General features: G+C 42.4%; 1 protein-coding gene across 2 annotated transcripts in view; it reads left to right on the forward strand.

The window, feature by feature from the left end:
* The first annotated feature begins 304 nt into the window (after window positions 1–304).
* Window positions 305–19,420, forward strand: part of CLTCL1 (clathrin heavy chain like 1) — a 35,383-nt gene continuing 16,267 nt past the window's right edge. The window contains exons 1-14 of one of the 2 annotated variants that reach the window (XM_055704491.1): window positions 305–574; window positions 7,154–7,361; window positions 11,451–11,719; window positions 11,995–12,156; window positions 12,963–13,076; window positions 14,371–14,544; window positions 14,805–15,002; window positions 15,380–15,580; window positions 15,704–15,856; window positions 16,484–16,606; window positions 17,351–17,488; window positions 17,693–17,857; window positions 18,262–18,442; window positions 18,816–18,979. In XM_055704491.1, the coding sequence (XP_055560466.1) occupies window positions 533–574; window positions 7,154–7,361; window positions 11,451–11,719; window positions 11,995–12,156; window positions 12,963–13,076; window positions 14,371–14,544; window positions 14,805–15,002; window positions 15,380–15,580; window positions 15,704–15,856; window positions 16,484–16,606; window positions 17,351–17,488; window positions 17,693–17,857; window positions 18,262–18,442; window positions 18,816–18,979 (2,292 nt within the window). In that variant the 5' untranslated portion in view covers window positions 305–532. The remainder of the gene's footprint in view (window positions 575–7,153; window positions 7,362–11,450; window positions 11,720–11,994; window positions 12,157–12,962; window positions 13,077–14,370; window positions 14,545–14,804; window positions 15,003–15,379; window positions 15,581–15,703; window positions 15,857–16,483; window positions 16,607–17,350; window positions 17,489–17,692; window positions 17,858–18,261; window positions 18,443–18,815; window positions 18,980–19,420) is intronic. The other variant, XM_055704485.1, reaches the window with a different exon arrangement.

Genomic DNA, 19,420 nt, shown 5'->3' on the forward strand with positions numbered 1-19,420 from the left:
CCACCCGCCGCCGCCGCCGGGAGCCGGGGAGGGGGGCGAGTCACATGAGCGCGTGTGGCAGCAGCGGAAGGATACCTGGGCTCTGACAAGCCCTCCCGCCCATCGCCGCGGGCCGCTGCCGGGGCGGGGGGCGCCCCTCTCTGCCCGGAGCCCCCTCCTCAGCCCTGCCACCGAGCCAGGGCGGCGAGGCGGCGGGGGGGTAGGAAGACGGCGGGGCGTGCGGGCGGGCCAGAGGCGGGGGCGATGGGGCGGGGACAGAGGCGTCGCGAGGAGGGACTATTTGAGGAGACCCTGGCAGGCTGGTGAGGTGCGGAGTGATCCGGCCGCTGGAGTGAGCGGCCCCGGGCTGAGGCAGAGAAGGGAGGCGAGCCCGCCGGGGCGCCATCCCAGCCGGGGCACTGCGCCTGCGCTGCCTCCCCCTCTCCTCCCCTCCTCCTCCTCCCTGCTGCTGTGTGGGGTGCAGCGGCGCCTGTACTGCTGTTGCCGCCGGCCCCTGCCCCGCGCCCCTGCCCCGGGCAGCTTGCCCTCAGCCATGGCTCAGATACTGCCCATTCGCTTCCAGGAGCATTTCCAGGTGAGCGGGGGGGGGGGGCGGCGGATGCCCGGGGACGGGGCTCCCTCTCCTCTGCCTCAGCCCGTCGCTCAGAGGGGGGGGCCCGCGGCCTAGCCGGGGCCGGGGGCGCGCCGAGGCGCGGGGGGGTGCAGGCCGCGGGGGCGCGTCCCGCAGCCCCTGTGGCGGGGGTACCCCTCCCCGCCTCTGGTGCGGGGCCGTCGTCCCGCTGGGCGCCGCGGGTAGGCGCGCGGGACCGAGCCCGCCCCCGGTGTGGGCTGCCGGGGTCCTTCCTCCCTCCGCCCGTCCATCCCCCGGGCCGCCGGTCCGGGCGTGCAGAGCCGCCGCGATTTGTGCAGAGTCACTCGCCGCCTGAGGGACCTCCTGCTCCGGGGAGGTGGGGGTGGGGGGGGCACCGGGCCGGGGCCGGCCTGCTCGCCCCTGGGGCCGCAGGGGCTCCCCCACCTCGGGTTGGGTGGGTGCTTTAATCTTCCAGAGGGATCGAGGTTTTTCTCTCTCTCTCTTTTTTTTTTTTATTTATTTTTATTTTTTTATCTAAACGATCATCAGCCTCCGGATTGCAGAGGTTCCTGGGAACCTCTTTCCGTGCAGCTGTGAATTGGGAGGGAATTGGTGGGAATGAGGTGTAAGAAACCATTTGGACTTAGAAGCTACACAGCCTCTGCCCCTCCTGCCAGTAATAACAATATTAAGAAAAAAAAAAAAAGCTCCCTAAAAATGACACAGTTCTGTTCTTTATAGCCTGTGAAAACCATAATGCCAGTGTTGGAAAGGTTCCATGACTAATGGATGCAGCACAGACAAACCGGTTTATCTGTTTCCTCGTGAACTGGTGGTGAGGGAGGGTTGTAAATGGAGTGAGAGAACAGCAATCTCTGAACATGCAGTTTAAGGCAGGAATTAAAGGAATTTGCTAAATGAATGAGAGAACAGGAAGTGGACTTGGCAAGTCATCCTGTCTCTGTACCGCCCCTTTCTGTCAAATCAGGCATCCATTACAAAATATGAACTGGGTATCATCCATCAGTGTGGACTTTGTGCCACTTCAGGCGTTTCAGCTTGGGAAATGGTTATTGCCACTTTCAGCTCCTTCTGGGAAGTGTTTTTCTGCTTGACTGGAAGAACTGATGTGGTCACTCCAGAAGGAGCCCTAGCTTGAAAAACAGTAATAAGACTAGTGAACTCCAGAGGTATCTAATGTCTGTGCTCAAGGGAGCAGGCACACGTGTCTCCTCGGAGTTGTCATGGCTTAAGAGAGTTTAACATAGTGAAGAATTATACTATCACTCCCTGCCCCAGCCAGTGTCTAGTATAGCAGTGATTGTAGTAACCTCAAATGAATCCCAAAGAGTTACAGAACGAATGTGGGAACTGGTAATGTTTGCTCTGGCTGGGTATCTGCAGCATGGTTTTATCAGCTCTAACTTATAATATTATGTGTTGCAAACATCTATAGAGTCATGAATAAACGATACATGGTGGTTATTGTTGACTGGCAGGGAATTAATGAAAAGATAAAGCTTTTGCTTTTCTTCATAGCGCTTCACCCATGTTTTGCTTTATCAGCCTAAGCCCTTCCCCTATTACTTCCAAGAAATCGGCTTGGCTACAGTTAAATTGTCATATTTAAAAATAGTGTAACAGATATACTACACTGCTCTATGATGTTAAATCGAAAGAAGCTACAATTCCTTATAATTGTGCTGTTTCAGTGTTCTTAAATTTTTCTGCACCTTAAGTCGATTTTTGTATTCTGTTTGTACCTGTAGCCATTTTAATTAGTAAGACTTTAAGTGGTTAGAATAGCTGTTAGCACTGTAATTACTCAGTTCCAAATTCAGCCTGTTGCTGATGAAACATTATTTCACTGAAGTTCAGAGTCTTCCCGAGACAGTTGTATGTACTTTACTAAAAAAAGAACTGAAGCATGCAGAAAGTGGTCTCCAGAGAAACTAAACAAGCTGCAGCGCTAAATACTGAACTCTACTCTCCCACTCTTCCTAGCTGTAAGTGGATAAATGGTAGTGTGAAGTGAAACAGCAATCTTGGTCCACATAAAGTTGGAGGGGTACTAGTGATCAGTAGACTGCTGACATTCCTCGTGAAGCTTGTTTTGCTTTGTTGATTATCCTTCTGACTGAACTGTAGCTCCAAGCCTGTGCAGGAGTGACTGCCAGTTGCAGTGCATGTTAAATTTGAAGTTGTATAGCTTGTACATTCAAGTCCTGCATGAGCTGAAAGATGGAGAATAGCTGCAGTGCAAGAAAGCCAGGTCTTGATACAGTAGTAGTCAAGCTGAGAATGAACTCGAGTCCTACTGTTTAGCTCTGTTTAATGCAATTGAACAGTTGCTTTTAGATGTGAACTCTGTAGGTAATAGTCTTCACAAATTCATAAAGAACTTGCATCTTGCTCATTCTTACCACAGAGGATATTATATAGTTAAGTCCCGTAGCAAAGGAGGGGAATAAGATAAGGACTTAGTTTTTATCTGGTGGCTGACCAGCTGCAGCAGTACAAACTCTACCAGCCCTGCTATAGTGAAATACTAGCACACACTACTCTAAGCTGCTGTGATTTAACCAGGTTCTTAACTCCAGTGCTTCTGTTGGAGCAATGAATTATAAATTATTTACCAGACCAAACGCTTTCAAGGGGATTGTAGTTTACAGTGGAAATGCTGTAAAAGACTAAATACACTGGTACATAGACTGGAAGCAGTACTACTGGAATTCGGTGTACAAAGTGTTCTTGACCTAAAATTAAGATTTTCCTTTACTTAGTCATTAGCTTGCTCTTAAAATCTTGTCTTTGTCCCTTTTGGGGCTTTTTTTCAGTTTTCACTAGCAAAAACCTCTGCTTGCCTGCAAGGAAAACTGTTGCTTATACAGAGTCTCGGGTTCCTAGGTTGGGGGCTTCATCCCTTAGATGAAGCTTCATCCCTTAGACACAGGGATCTGTAGACAGGATTCTGCTTTCTGTTGAGTAACTAATACAGGCTCTTGAGAACAGCCAAGTCGTGAAAAATATTGTGTGCATGACATGCTTTTGACACATAAGTTTTTTGTGTCTTGCTACAGCACTGAGAAGCTGAGGTAGCCTGGTTTTAAAACACAAAGGATGTAGAATTACTTCCGTCATTTTCTGGACAAAAACACTTTCTATTTGGATAGTCTGAGATGTCTTGTTAAGAATTACTATCTGTTGTGCAATGGGCGTGGCTGAGCTGAAGTGTGATGGCTTTCATGAGTTTGCTTTGGCTAGACATGTGGACTTAAAAAGCACTCAGGACGTTTGCAAGCTGTAAATGACTTTTCAGACTTGTATTCAAAAGGTGGGGCTAAATATCATGACCTGATTCAGGTATTTAGTATTGAAGAGACCATATTTGCTCACTGGATTGAAAAGTGCCTTGCATGTGGTAGGGAGACTCAAATCATTAGATGATCTAATAATCCTCATCACAGATAGACAGGGACAGATTTTTGTGTAGGGGAGTAATTGTCACCTGAGATGAAAGCCCAGTTGCAACTGCAGTAAAACCTGTGAGCTGGTGGTCTTGCATGTTTCAACGCCTTATACTTCCTTGATGTCCCTCACGTGTCAAGATGGGAATTGTGGCAGGAGATGAGGTGAGGGTGGGCAGTTGAGAGGGGGTGTCTGACAGCTATATGCAGATCCTTATTGGGCATGATTATAACTTTATATAGTCACATGACTAAAAGAGTTCTGAGAAACTGTATTACTGTGTTCTTGGTTTGTATTGTGCTTTAAATGGTATATGCTTACAGAGCTTTTAGCAGGCAGTTTTTAATTGGATATGTGTAGCCTCCATCCAAGCCTTACTCTTTTCTAATGGGCTTAAAAAAATAGTTGATCATCTCTAAAAATAAATACACTAGAGCTGTATGGCATAAAGCTGAAATGCGGTATTTAAGGAACCATGGAGGGATCTCAAATTCAGAGTTCTACTGACTGCAGCACTTAGCTGGTGGTAGGTTCCAAGTACTGGAATGTCAGTATTAAACAGACAGTAAGTTAGGCTGATTCCCATTAGAGAAATGGACTTAGTTTGAGAACTGGTAGTGTCAGTGTCTGAGTTGGTCTGGGCTGGCTCAGCCTTAATCACTGCACGCCACAGAAAGGGAGATGCTTTAGTATGTCCAATATTTAGTGGAACAGGATCACGCCGGTCAAGTAGAATTGGGAAACACTAGATCTCAGATTAATAGCTGTATTTCATCCCAAGTGTAGGACTTGCGTTTCTTCATTCAGGTTGAGAATCAACTAAAACATCTCAGGCTAATCTTTACTGTGTCAGTAAGTTCTGTGAAGCAAAAATCGTTTTCTCGTTCATTCAGCCTGATAGTGAAGATAGTTCTACACCCTGAAAGTAGATAATGATGTTAGGGCATGAATGGGTAGGAGAGGCGTTATGCTGTTACTTGAATAGGTCAAGCTGAAGCACAGTGATTGAGAAGAGACCTTGAAGAGGCTGTGTTTCCACTTTGGTAGTCTGGAAATATGTCTGAATTTGGATCAATTAAAGCAAGTTAGGAACTTGGCTATACTGCAGTTAAACCTCTTGACCACTCTTGTGACGTTTAATTTAGTCTCTTAGAATGAGCTATGCTCTATTGGTAGATGAATTCGGATCGTGCTCAGGTGTGTACTACGTGATCATGTAATTTGTCACAATAAGTGGACGTTGTCTGGTCTAGAGTCTGTAGCCAAGAACAGTGGAATTAAGAGCCCATCATTTATTCCTCTGTTCAAGGTCACAGTTGATGGAGCTACAATTTGCATGTTTATTGGGTACTAGAACTTTCTTTGTTAGATAGAAAAGCACCTGAGTTGTCCTGATACAGAGACTTCTTACTGCCACAGAAGCCCGTACTAGCCCCATGCCCAGTGGACTTGTTTTCAAAACTCTAGTTGCAAGAAGCTTCTGCTGATCTTGTATAAACTTTGATTCTCTTTTGGAATGAATGGCATCTACTGAAGTTTACTGGTGTGTATTGAAGTATTTACCGATAAAGTGAAGTGTTAGCTGAATGGGTCTCAATTTTGCTGAGGGGCAGTTGCAGGAGGGAGTAAATGTCTTTTTGCACGTGTGTACATTTGGCTTGTATTGCATTACTGAAATTTGAGTACGTTGAGATCAGCAGTTACCGAGCTGAATAGCTAGCTCTTCATTAGTAAGCTGAATTGAAAACAAACAATTCTGGGGCGTTCTTGGGCACAGTCCTGACACACCATGCACCTAGGTATCTCTGTTACGTACCCGATTTATGATTTCGTGAGTAGCTTTACAGAAGCTGTAACAAGCCATGATCAGCCAGATCAGAACAGACTAAAACTGTGTTTGTGAAACCATCATGGGAGTTGTTGCTTAAGGGGTTTAGTCTGTTGTCTGGTCCTGGTGTCTATTGAAGGTCCTGGTGGTATGTATCAAAGGAATCTAATGACTCGGTGCTGGTGGTAGTTTTCATCCTGTCTCCTTGAGGGCAGTCATTCTTCACTTGCAGTGCACTGAAAAGCAGTATAGGTTAATCCCTTAAGAAGCATGAGTGAAGCTGATACAGTTCCTTTGCTTGAAAAGCATTGCTCTGGGGCATAAAGCAGGTGCTCAGGCTTGTCACAGTTACTGTTATATAAAATGCAGCTTGCATACATACCAGGCTGGGGTGTGCTGCATAGGTAAATCTGATTTACTGCAGACCAGTTGAAACAGTGATACTCGTTCACTGCCACCTCCTGTTAAGCTGAAATTGGAAGTGAATGGAAACAAAGTTAACATAAAAGGGTGAAAATAAGAAATAGCCATCTTTGAGGGCAGTCTATTCAGCAGCACAAAATGACTTTTAAGTTACATAAAAAGTCACTGCTTTGTACCTACTGTCATATGATTGAGTGCAAGTTATGTTTTGAGAGTTGGACGTAAGGCTGGAGGGGGGTGGCATTGAAATCCCTGCCTTTGAGCGAAATGGCATGACATCTTGGGCAAGGAGAGATGGACTGATTATTTTAATACATCTTTCCTACCTTTTACTGGTAAATTCTAAGAAGCAAGATGCGTAAGTTGGTTGTAAAAACAGGCCGACTTGATAGGTGCTATGTAGACTTAATTCCATAATGTTGGTAGGGGTGGGTTGCATGAGAGTAATTGGTTCTTACCATAAGACCTGCTGATGCTATGTGTTGTAGTTCTGCCACTTAATAAAATTTTAATATCAAATTTACCAGCCTTGCTAAATCTGGAATAGTGTTGCTGTTGATGATATACAGCCTATCACATTATTAGAACTAAGTTAAGCAATAAATGCTTAAGTTAAAACTCCTTTCAGTTTGCATCAATAACACAACTTTGGAACCTCTTTAGGACTTGAATATTAAGAATTGTGTACTACTTTACCTATGGAACAAAGAGAATCGGAAGACAAATCATAGCTCCATAATATACACTCTTGTCAGAGAAATATGCCAGTCTTGTATTTTCTTCTGGAGGGGACTTTAGACGTAGAGGCTTGAGTTAAACCTTCTACATTAGAAGGATAATAAAGCACTCTTCCGTCTTTCTAGCTCCAAAATTTGGGCATTAACCCAGCAAACATTGGATTCAGCACTCTAACAATGGAATCTGACAAGTTCATCTGCATCAGGGAGAAAGTGGGAGAGCAGGCACAAGTAGTGATAATTGACATGAGCGATCCAACAACACCCATCAGACGTCCAATTTCTGCCGAAAGTGCCATCATGAATCCAGCCTCTAAAGTAATTGCACTAAAAGGTGAGTTACCCTTTGTTACTGCAGTATGAAACCTACTGTTTAGCTGTATTACTGCTTACATGTGCTCGTAAGCGTAAGATTTATGTAGATTTTCAAAGGACAGTGTACGTGAGGCTGAATATTCTTGCATGCTGTATTTTTGGCAGTGGAGTTTTCAGTAATCTTGGGATGATTTGCCTCCAGGTAGGTGTGAGATGCTTGGGCCTGGCGCTGCAGCCTCCTATTCTCACTGACGACCAGGTCAACATATGCTATACTTTCCCTTTAAACAGGTGGTGTAAACATAATGGACACTTGTGAAGATGAATAGGAGTGTGAAGCAATTCTTACTGTCTGCTCTGGCCCTTTCTTGTAGCTCTGAAGAGATTACTAGATATCACCAAAATGTCATAAGGATGGCCAGTAACTGTGAAAGTCTGAATGTACAAGCATGTTAAGTTTGGCAATAGTGAGATCTTGCAGATAGAAGACCTCTGCTTACCTGTGGTGTTGATACTGCCTTTAAGTAGCACTGAGCTTGAAGAAATGATTTTTAATAAATTTCTGGCTCTTAAATGACCAAATTCTGCTGTTTAATCCCAATAACTGTTACTATGTACTTTTCTTCCTGCATCTTATCTAAACAGATGGTGAGTGAACTTTGTCATGACGTTTCATGTTCGGTAGTACAGAGTGGTCTAATCTCATAAAAAGTACTGAACTTTAAGGTAGCCATTTGACAGTTCACTTCATAGCCAGGTGAGGGATCTCAATCCTCAGCTGGTATTAAAGTAAACATGTTCTCCATTGGCTTGTTGCTAACCGTTTGGCTGCTTTGACTATTGACTGTACCAAGTGAAGAAGTGTGCTCTTTGTGTATGTGTATACGTGATGGAAGTACAGTTGATAGACAAAACCAAGTTGCAATATTTTTATGAGAGACCTCTGCTAGCATGTCTTGTGTGCTATTAATTTCTGCCTAAGTGTGGTTTTTTTATTGTGAAAAATCATGTTGAAATTACTTAGGGGTCCAAGAAATAACTGTCCTCAGAACTGACACAAAACCTGTAACTTCTTGTCTTTGATCTCAGGCTTATATTGACATTAGGGGGAAACTAATGTGTTAATCACAAATTCAGCTGAAGTCAAACTTTCAGTTAAGATGCTTACACATCTTGCAAAGGACTGCCTTACTTGGCGTGTGGGTAAAGGTAACAATGAAAAAATAATTTCAAATCTAGCAAGAGTTCACTGTCCTTAATCTTGGGCCCGTTTAAACAAACCATACTGGCAAGGAAGTTGCCTTTTCTATACTAGCAGAGCTTCATCTAGCTCTTAAAAGGAAACTACATCATCTGGTTTTAAAACTAAGCTACTACCTAAATGGATCATCATTAGCTTTGAAGAACAGAGCTTTATTCTTGCCAAGGTTAAGACTTGCTCAAAAGGAGTATTGTTCTATCTGTGCAGAGTGAATAAGCTTGTCCTCTGAACAGATAAGGTTGAGTGAATGATGTCACATTGACATGCAAAGTTGTGTTGTCAGGTACTGCAAACTTAATCTCTTCTTCTGTGAGTAAGCTAATGACTGAGAGGTTGGGTGGAAAAGAGGATGAGTGGAGCTCATGATAACCAGCAGAACTACGGTGAACTGCACTGAAGACATGGTTCAAATAAGTCTGTCACTCCAGACTTTTCCCTGATGATTGACTGAGGCTTCAGTAGTCAAATCTGTTGCATATTGTGACAGTGTGCCATGATTGGGAGTTGCTGATAATCTAAGGATTATTGAGCAATAAACATACCAACCCACCCTCAGAAAAAGAAATGAAATGTTTTTTGATTTAAACTGAAATACAGTATGCACAATTTCATTTCTGGATTGCACGTGGCATTCTCCTGGTGTACTGAGCTTTATGCTTTGGCCTTGTGTTTGTGATTTTCTTGCTTTGCTCTGTGCCGAGAGTACTCCCCTGTTGGTATAAGTGGAGAATGCAGCACTCGGGTGCTTCCATTCTTTCTAGAATGGAGAAACTTCATGCTCCAGTGAACTGAAATGTAAATTCTTGTGCCAGTGTTCAAAAACCAAATCTGCTTACTTGACGACACTTGTAGAGAATGGTCTTCAGTAGACTAATCAGTCTGGTAGCTTGATCAGAAGAACTTATGTAAGAGTGTAGCTTCTTCTCAGATCTTGACCTTAGAAAGTGTTCAAGTAGACATAAGATTCAAACTTATGCTTGCCCTCACTATGACTTTTTAGCAGGTTTTGCTTTCTCAGTCCAAATGTTTTTTTTTCCAGTTTAATTAGTTTAGAGTTCTGAAGTTTGATTGTGTTGCCAACACTTAAACTGTATTGCTGAATGACTTCTGTGGCCCCCAACGTCAAGAGCTAGCTGCCTAATGAAGCTTCTAAAACCATTTCCAACTGTAACACAGCAGTCAGTTTTAGTCTAGAAAATAGATAAGCATGAGCTTTTAGCTCATTTTAGTAGCTTATTGGTTCCTTCTGCATTCTTAAAACTAGGAAGGATATTCTCCTTTCTTTTCAGAAAGACTGACTGTGAGAGCGGTTTCTGTATGCACATGCTGGTATTCCTGTTCAGATGGTGACTAGAGCCCTTCCAGAACTACTTGTCTGCCTTCTGCATGCAAGGCAGCACACTGTGGAAGTTCCGAAAGCAATTGCTTAATAGCATCAGTCCACTGCTGGACAAATTGTCCAATACAGTAAATATGCTGTTTGCAGCTATCAGTTTATAACTGATGTTAGGCCTGGGCTTATTGTATTTGTATAATACAGTAACTGCATGTAAAGAACAAGGTGGTCAGAAACAGGCTGCTTTTGGTCCCAGGAGAGCTAGCAAGCTGTCCTAGAAATTAGTTGATCAGGTTAATAGTTCTTTATGCAGCTAACCCAGGGAGCATAAACACTGCCTGTGGTAACTTTGAAGGCTTGTGTTATCTCTTGGCACTGCATTAAACTAATACAGTCAATTTACTGTATAAATTATACTAAAATGTTATAGAATGGTCCAAGAAATGTATTAACTTGGGGTTAGTATCTCTTGAAAATGATTCCTCAGTGGCTAGCAGCCTTCATATATCAAAATTTTCCAGTAGAAGGAACGTCTGTCTACCAGTTTGACAGTCAGAAGTGTTACAAACAGGGAAAACACTTCTGAAAAGTGGATAGAAATAATGGCATTACAAGCCAATACTCTAGCAGTCTGAGTGGGTGTCTTGTGAACAGAAAACAATATTTCTAGACATGAGTAGTCTCATCTGCAGTGAATTAAAACATCACATTGGCTTCCTGAAAGGATTATAGTCCCATATTTTTTGTATGGATTGGTTCAATTAACATTAGTTTTAAGTCTACCCTTACTAGAGTTAAGGCTTCTGGTAGTTAAAAGGAATACTAAAGTAAAGATTAAACCTGCAGTATAGTTACCTACATAACGCAGTGGTAACCTTAACTGGAACTAAAGCTCCAAACCTTTCTGTAATCTTTCTGAACTTTTGACTGTTGTTCTCAATAGGCACTTGTGTTACTGCTGCACAGAGCCCATCCATCTCCTAGTAAAGTGCACAGTTTGTTCAAAAGAAAAATGGCTGAAAACCACAGCCTCCATTCTATCTTGAGCTGTTGCAAGTGTTGCGCTGTTGGGCTCAGTCCAGGTCATCTACAGCTACTAGATTGACACAAACTGGAGTCATTCATTCTATTAATTATACCAAATGACACCTGGTAGACACCAATAACTTGGTATACCGGTGCTGCTACCTAAACTAGGGCTACAGAGCTTAGACTGTATTTCAACTACAGCTTATAGTTAATTAAATTGTTAATACTTGTCAGATGTTGCATTGTCCTTGTAAGTGTCCATAAGAAGTAGACCTTTTTTTCTTCAGAGATGGTAGAAGTGTTGGGGTTAGAGAAAGGATTCTGTTTAATAAGGGTTGAGTATCAGAGGAGACTCAGGTGTGACAGGAAACTAACCCTTTCTGTAATATCACTGGAATAGTGGGTTAAACAGGGTGCTTGTAAATATGCAGACTATAGGATGGCCGTTGTGATAATCTATCTATGATGTTTTGTCATACTAGCTGGGAAAACACTTCAGATCTTTAACATTGAGATGAAAAGTAAAATGAAAGCCCACACAATGGCAGAGGAAGTGATCTTCTGGAAATGGATATCTGTGAATACAGTTGCATTGGTAACGGAGACAGCAGTCTACCACTGGAGCATGGAGGGAGAATCACAACCCCAAAAGATGTTTGACAGGCATGCTAGTCTTGCAGGCTGCCAAATCATCAATTACAGAACAGATGAACACCAAAAATGGCTGCTACTGATAGGAATTTCAGCACAGGTAAGTTACCTGGAAATAATAACATGCTATGAAAACAGTTGGGAGAGCCCTGGTCCTGCTTCACTTAATAGCTGCTATAGTTTCTTAACTTTGGTTTCTATAGATCAAAAATTAGAAGATACCTCTTTTGTGTAGAAATAATCTGAGCTTTATTGCAATTAAAGTGTTGGAGGAGGGGGTGAGTGGCATTGGCTGCTTTTTAGTTTACTGTCCCAAAGATATTGCTATAAACATCTGAAATCTTATCTCTAAAAGCTGACCTTTCTTTTTTCCAGCAAAATCGTGTGGTTGGTGCAATGCAGCTGTATTCAGTTGATAGAAAAGTCTCCCAACCTATAGAGGGCCATGCAGCAGCTTTTGCAGAATTCAAAATAGAGGGAAATGCCAAACCTTCTACCCTCTTCTGTTTTGCTGTGAGGAGTCCTGCAGGGGGCAAGGTAAAGTCTGCTGCTGTTTTCCTGTTCTGCTGTAGCAGAACTCTGTACTAATAGAGGTTCAGTGATCACAGTTTAGTGCATGCTCTCTGGACGGTTTGGGAGCCATTTGTGCAGCATTATTTGGTCAGCATCAAAATGCTTTCTTTCAATAGGATAGAAACTGCAAAAAGTCTTGAGTTGCTTGGGTGAAACTTGAACATAAGAACAAACGTAGATGCAACGAGAACAGAGTTCAGGGTGTTAAGCTGATCCTTTAACCCATGTGTTTTTTTGTGTGTATGAAGCCAAGTCATTTAAGCAGCCTTTTGCTTCTTGAATTTAGTACAGAGAGACTAGATAAGTCTCAATGCTGTAGGTAGGTTGTTTGCATCAAACTGACAATGGACTTCAATAGCAGTTGAATATGCTACAACTGCAGAGCAGTCTGTAAAGAGCTGAGGTAACACTAAAATGTTGTGAGCTTTTTAGTCTTGTCCTTAAATTGTTGATGTAGCGACAAGTCTCACTTAATATCTTCGACAAGTTGTCTTGAATAGAAACATATTCTGTAGTCTGCTTCCATAGAAAGTATGTGGGGTTTTTTTTTGTTAATCTTTTCCTCATTTTTACTTTATCAAGTTCTAGAAGACTTTTTCCCTCTAAAATATTTGGAGCACAGCTCCCCAGACTGTGTTGGTTCAGGACTGGGCAGGTATTCGTCAGCCAAGTATGACAAGTCAACTTCAGTAGCATATCTGAAGAGAGAAACTTCTTTCATGTGGCTGTACTTGCAGGAAATCTTGTGACATGTACTTTTTTCTTCCTAGCTACACATAATTGAAGTAGGTCAGCCAGCTACTGGAAATCAGCCATTTGTTAAGAAAGCTGTTGATGTGTTTTTCCCACCTGAGGCACAGACAGACTTTCCTGTGGCAATGCAGGTAAATATTTGACCCCCAAACCCCAACTTTATAGCCTAGTAAGTAGTTGCCATCTCTGTTGTAAAGAATGATTTCTACTGGTGCTTAGCTGTCGTTCCTCCTAGTTCTGGGAGGGGTGTTAATAGATTTATGGGAGGTAGCCTGGACATTAAAACAGTAACTCAAACAAATACATAGGCTGTTCCTGTATTTGTCCAGGTATGTCAACTTAGGGTTTTATTAAAAAAAAAACCAAAACAAAACAACCAAACCAAACAACGCCCCGCCCAGCAATTCCCTGCCAAGAAAACTCATAATCATCAACAAAAAAAAACAATCCATGAAAACCCCGAATAGTGTCCTCCAGTAGAATGCCTCTAACATTGCTTTGGCTATTGAACTTCCTACTGATGTTCAGGTTTATAGATAAAAATGTTACAAGATTTGATGTAGCTTCACACAAAAGTGGCATTTCATCTACAGTAGATCTTGCTAAGAGACAAATGGAGTTGGGGAGTCCTATATCAGCATACCTCCTGTCACAGAGAAGGTGACTTGGGAAACCGGTGGGAAGTTCTTTAGGAAAGAGTGTATCTGGTTGCCTTGACAGACCAAATGTCACTCACCATGTCTGTAGGGCTAGACATTGTGTAATAGAAGCAAACTATCTCAGAGCATGCAACTGCTGACCAGTCTAATAGACCAGCTTCACAAATGAATCAAGAGATGTCTTAAACTAAACAAAGCTGTCTACATGGCAGGACTCATGTGGCTCTGTACTTCAGCTTGAGGCTTAATTAACAAAACATCTGAAGACTTGTTCCAAAATGGAATTCCTTCTTTGACTGAAGACCATTTTGGCTTGAGAGCCTCCCCAGTTTAAGTGACTTGGCAGGTAAACTGGGATACTCTATAGCTTGGTTTAGGTTCTGCTGGTGCTTTGGGTAGGCCTTGTTGGAAGTGCGATTATCTCATTAATTTCTGAAAATAAACTTGTACTGACATATCTAGTCTATAATGCTAATTATGCCCCAGCTTTCTTCCTTAGCCTGGCTCATTAGGATGAGGAGTATGTCCTTTGCTGCAGGTGTATTTTAATTTGCCTTCAGTCTCTCTATTCAGTGGAGCTGTCGCCAAATGGTTAACAAAGCTATTCATTGCTTTGAGTCTGTAAGGAAGAAGCCTGAAGCTATATTTGTTCTTAGTGTCAGTGCAAAGGCATGTCACTGCTGTACTGTCTTGTGACTAGGCTAAAGGCAGCTGTCTTAACCGTTACAGTCTTAGTCTTGACTGATAAAAACTCATCTTTTTGCAGATTGGAATTAAGCATGGTGTTATCTACCTGATCACAAAGTATGGATATATTCACATGTATGACTTGGAGTCTGGAGTGTGCATCTACATGAACCGTATTAGTGCTGATACTATCTTTGTCACAGCTCCTCATGAACCTACCTCAGGCATTATTGGTGTGAACAAAAAAGGACAGGTAACAAATCAGCATTCTGGTGTTGAGCCTTCTAAAGCTCAGATGGAATGTAATGAACCTAATGAGTGGTTTGATGCAACTATTGTCATGGAAGGGAGCAAGTAGCAAGTTTAGTCAGTTTTTACCTCTCCTAGTACGGAACTGTTTGGGGAAGAACTTGTTTTGTTAGTTACCTACTACTGCACTGATGGGCTGCAGTTTGGTTGCTATATTTCATAGTTGTGGAAAGGACAGTACTCTATGCCTTTTGTCATTTCCAGGTGCTTTCTGTATGTGTTGAGGAAGACAACATAGTGAACTACGCTACGAATGTTCTGCAGAATCCTGACTTGGGACTGCGTATGGCTATACGTAGTAATCTAGCTGGGGCAGAGGAATTATTTGCCAGAAAGTTCAACACACTGTTTGCTCAAGGAAACTATGCAGATGCTGCTAAAGTAGCTGCATCTGCACCAAAGGTAAGTAATTCCAAAGGTAAAGCTTAGAAGTCATGGGGATTTGCCTTAGCTTGGTGGACTTGCTTAGCTTACTTGCATTTCAGTACTTGACAGTGAAAAACTGAAGTGCTGAAATGCTAGCCTTAGTTCTCTGCAGGTGGGTGGTGGTTCTGACTAACTCACTCTTGTATCCCATAAAGGAGTATCTGCTATATTTTCCAGCCATAGATAGGACTTGCTGTGGCCACTGGCTTCTTGCTAGAATGTCATTGGTCTGAAGATCTCCACCCTGAAGGCTTAAGAGTAGATGCTTCAGTGTATAGCTTAACACCTGTTTTTTGACTTATACTATTCAGCCTTCATCAATTAAAATTTGCTTCTGTCTTGTGCCTCTTCAGGGAATTCTACGTACCGGTGATACAATCAGGAAGTTCCAGAGTGTACCAGCTCAGCCTGGGCAGGCCTCTCCTCTGCTGCAGTACTTTGGAATATTGCTTGACCAGGGACAGCTGAACAAGTTTGAGTCTCTGGAGCTCTGCCGCCCTGTCCTACAGCAGGGCCGCAAGCAGCTTCTGGAGAAGTGGCTGAAGGAAGACAAGGTAGGCTCGATCATGACACTGGCTTAATTCTGTTGTCTTGTAACAACGGAGTGTGAACAATATTTTTGTTGATCCTACATCTCTGAATTCTTTTGCTTGACAAAATACTGCTTCTGACTTCAGCTGGAGTGCTCAGAGGAGCTGGGAGACTTGGTGAAGACAGCTGACCCAACCCTTGCACTCAGTGTCTATCTTCGTGCTAATGTGCCAAACAAAGTGATTCAGTGCTTTGCTGAAACTGGTCAATTCCAGAAAATAGTGCTGTATGCTAAAAAGGTAAAGTTGTTTATCACAACCTGCTAGACTCTATCTTGTTTAATGTGTACATTCTCAAGCTATCTTCCATGAGATAAGTTTGGTTCCTGTCATTTGAGATTGATAAGTAGGTAAGATTGAGAAACAGTGTTTTCTTCATTGTTATACACAATAATTTGCACTATAACTAAGGTCTGAGCAGTCTGCAAAATAATTCAGAACATCCAGAATTTTGAGCTGCTAAATTAATGGACTGGCTCAAGCTTATTCTAGAGAATAAAGATAAGATTGTTCCTAAATTTATAAGACTTATTGTTTGGATACATTTCAAAACAATTTGCCTGATGTCCACTTGTAAGTTTAGGACCTTATTTGACAGATATTACCTAAAGATTGTTGAAAGATTTATCCCTAGCAGTTTTCTTAATTAACAATAGAAATTCTCTGGCACAAGTTCAGTTACTAAGTAGGTGAATACTGAATTTCTGTGTCAACAGACAAGCAGCGCTTTTGTCTGGGAATTTCTGGAAGATGGGGGATGGGCTTAGCAACCTCACAGCAGTACATAGTGCCTATGCTAAGGAATTTGAAGGCTTAAAAGATGTGTAAAGGTTCCTAGGTATGCATGACTGTTTCCAAAATCTCTAGGTTGGCTATACCCCAGACTGGATCTTCTTACTGAGAAGTGTGATGAGAGTCAGTCCAGAGCAAGGCCTACAGTTCTCTCAGATGCTGGTACAGGATGAGGAGCCACTGGCTAACATTAACCAGGTGATGCCTACAACAAGAGTACTGGTCTCTTTCTAGACAGAGGTAATAGCATAGTTTTGGGGACTGGTAAGGCCAGTTCAGGTCTTAATTGACTTGGCTAGAAAAGTTACTAAACTAGTCAAGTTTGGTTGCCGTTAAGTCTTTAGAGGCAAGTGTGCTCTTAAGTTCTTGTGGAAGCTTTCTGGCTTACTGCTGTAATATTGGTAGTGGATCTGCCACAGTCTTAGTGTAAACAATAGAGTGCTACTGTCTTACTGTTGGCTTTAACGGAGCTTACATTAACTCCTCCCTTGCTGAGAATTTACAGGAAGATGAACAAATACACCTAAGTTTAGTGCTGGCTGCCAGTGGCCACTTCTAGTTAAATGGGTAGAGAAATAAGGCAACAATTTGCATCAAATAATTGCAGCTACTTAGAAATTTTCTAAGTGTTAGATTTTCTTTAGCAAGTATCCCAACAAGAAAGAAGGAATGGGATTTGCATGCTGTGTTAAAACTAAACAGTGGGTGGAAAATCTGGCATAATGGCTCAAAGTAATGTGCTGCTTACATTCTAGAGAAAAAGACGACAGAGTGTGAAACTTGTCTACTACCAGGGTGGTAATCCTCTGAAAACAAAGGGAATATAGCATGCCAGGTGCTGTGAGCTCCTGTTTTAACCTTCTAGCTAGACCTTTAACATATACAGAAAAATGTGCACGTGTGTATCTAGACCCCCTTTTCTAACTTGACCAATCTCAACAGATTGTGGATGTGTTCATGGAGAACAGTCTTATTCAGCAGTGCACATCCTTTCTGTTGGATGCCCTGAAAAATAACCGCCCTGCAGAAGGCCACCTTCAGACTCGTCTCCTGGAAATGAATTTGATTCATGCCCCTCAGGTAAGACCTCTTAACCTAGTTCCTCCAAAAAGTGAAGGAGAGACAGTAGTAGGCTTGCACAGTAATGTGATGTCTAATACTGACTTATAAGTAATTTAGCAATATCAAAGACTACTAATGAGTCACAGCTGTGACTTTTCAACAACTTTTAGGCTGAGCTGCTACGGTTCTCTGACAGTCTGAATATGAAATGTAACCTCCTAGGTTGCAGATGCCATTCTTGGAAACCAAATGTTTACACACTATGATCGTGCTCATATTGCCCAGTTATGTGAAAAAGCAGGTTTGCTCCAGCGAGCTTTGGAACACTACACTGATCTCTATGATATTAAACGTGCTGTTGTTCATACTCATCTCTTGAATCCTGAGGTAAGTCTCTTGTACAGGGTAAGAAAATGAAAGCTTAAGTAAAATGAACACCCTTTAGCACTTGTGTAGCTACCAAAATCCCTGCAGCCACTGAGATGCTTTGTAGGTACTGAAGTAGCACATGTAGCTATGTTTCAAAAAAATTGTCCAATTAATGATTAAACTGTAATCTGTATTTTCAGTGGCTTAAATCTGACCTAGTTTCCTGGGTGGGTGTTTCAAACCTTACTTCAAAACTGCGTGTTTTGTAGTTGTAAAGGTGGTGAGTGTGTTTCTTATTAAGTCTTTGGTCTTAATGCATGGAAGATTGCTTTAGTAGCTGGGGTAGAAACTGGCTAGTGGTCACATTTTAGAAATCAGTCATCCTATATAAGTTACTGAGAAAAATTTGTTTCTCTCTGCAGTGGCTTGTGAACTTCTTTGGCTCTCTCTCAGTTGAAGACTCTGTGGAGTGTTTACGTGCCATGCTGTCAGCCAACATTAGGCAAAACCTACAACTCTGCGTGCAAGTTGCTTCTAAATACCATGAGCAGCTTGGTACCCAGTCTCTTGTGGAGCTTTTTGAATCTTTCAAAAGCTATGAAGGTACAGTATTAGAGAGAAGAAGCTTAGTTGGAAGCCCTACTTGATTGAAACGAATAGTAACGATTGTAGCTTTTATGGGAGAGGTGCTTGTCACATGGCTGGACCTTAGGATGCATTTATCAAAGTGAGCTTATCACAGCGAGTTCTGGGGGTAGCTTTCTTCTAGACAGCTCAACCCTGCTGAGAGTCGCTTTCATTCAACCGCAGGAAAAATCAGAAGGACTTCCCCCCACACACACCTTTCAGGCTTCATCTTCCTTTCTGATCTTTGCTCAAGAGGGTTAAGAAACTAAGTTACAAGCTGAAGCCTGTACAGTCTGTAATTGCTTCACATACCCTTTTAACTGTGCTAAAAACATGTGACTCTTCCTAGGACTGTTCTATTTCTTGGGTTCCATTGTAAACTTCAGCCAGGATCCTGATGTTCACTTCAAGTACATCCAGGCAGCTTGCAAAACTGGTCAGATAAAGGAAGTGGAAAGAATCTGCCGTGAAAGTAACTGCTATAACCCGGAACGGGTGAAGAACTTTCTGAAGGTAATTATTCTGTCCAATGGATTGAGCAGTCCTCTGTATGTCTTGCTTAGAAGCAGATAATGGAGGGAAATACCAGCTCAAGGCTATGAGTAGTCTACTGTATAGCTGCAATAGGAATATGATGCTATTCCAGGCATATAATAGGTCCTTCTAGGCTACCTCTGGGAAAACAAACCAGTCTTTTTAAAACTAGCCCGTATGATATAACTTGTACCAAACTCATGAATTTATTGTCGCCTAACAGTGGGTGAATCCAGGCTGGCAGAAGGAAAGGCTGTGCTGAAGTATTCAGCAGAAGCTTTATCAAGGATATTGGCTAGACAAAGCTTTCTAAAACTAGAGTCAACCTGTACTACAACATTTCACATGCTTTGTGACTGGTAAAATAGGATTTTAATGCCACTTCATTTTGTGGTGTTGAGTTCTTGCCCCAGCAACAGT

Source organism: Falco cherrug, chromosome 1 (genome assembly GCF_023634085.1).
Source record: "Falco cherrug isolate bFalChe1 chromosome 1, bFalChe1.pri, whole genome shotgun sequence".
NCBI classification, from domain to species: domain Eukaryota; kingdom Metazoa; phylum Chordata; class Aves; order Falconiformes; family Falconidae; genus Falco; species Falco cherrug.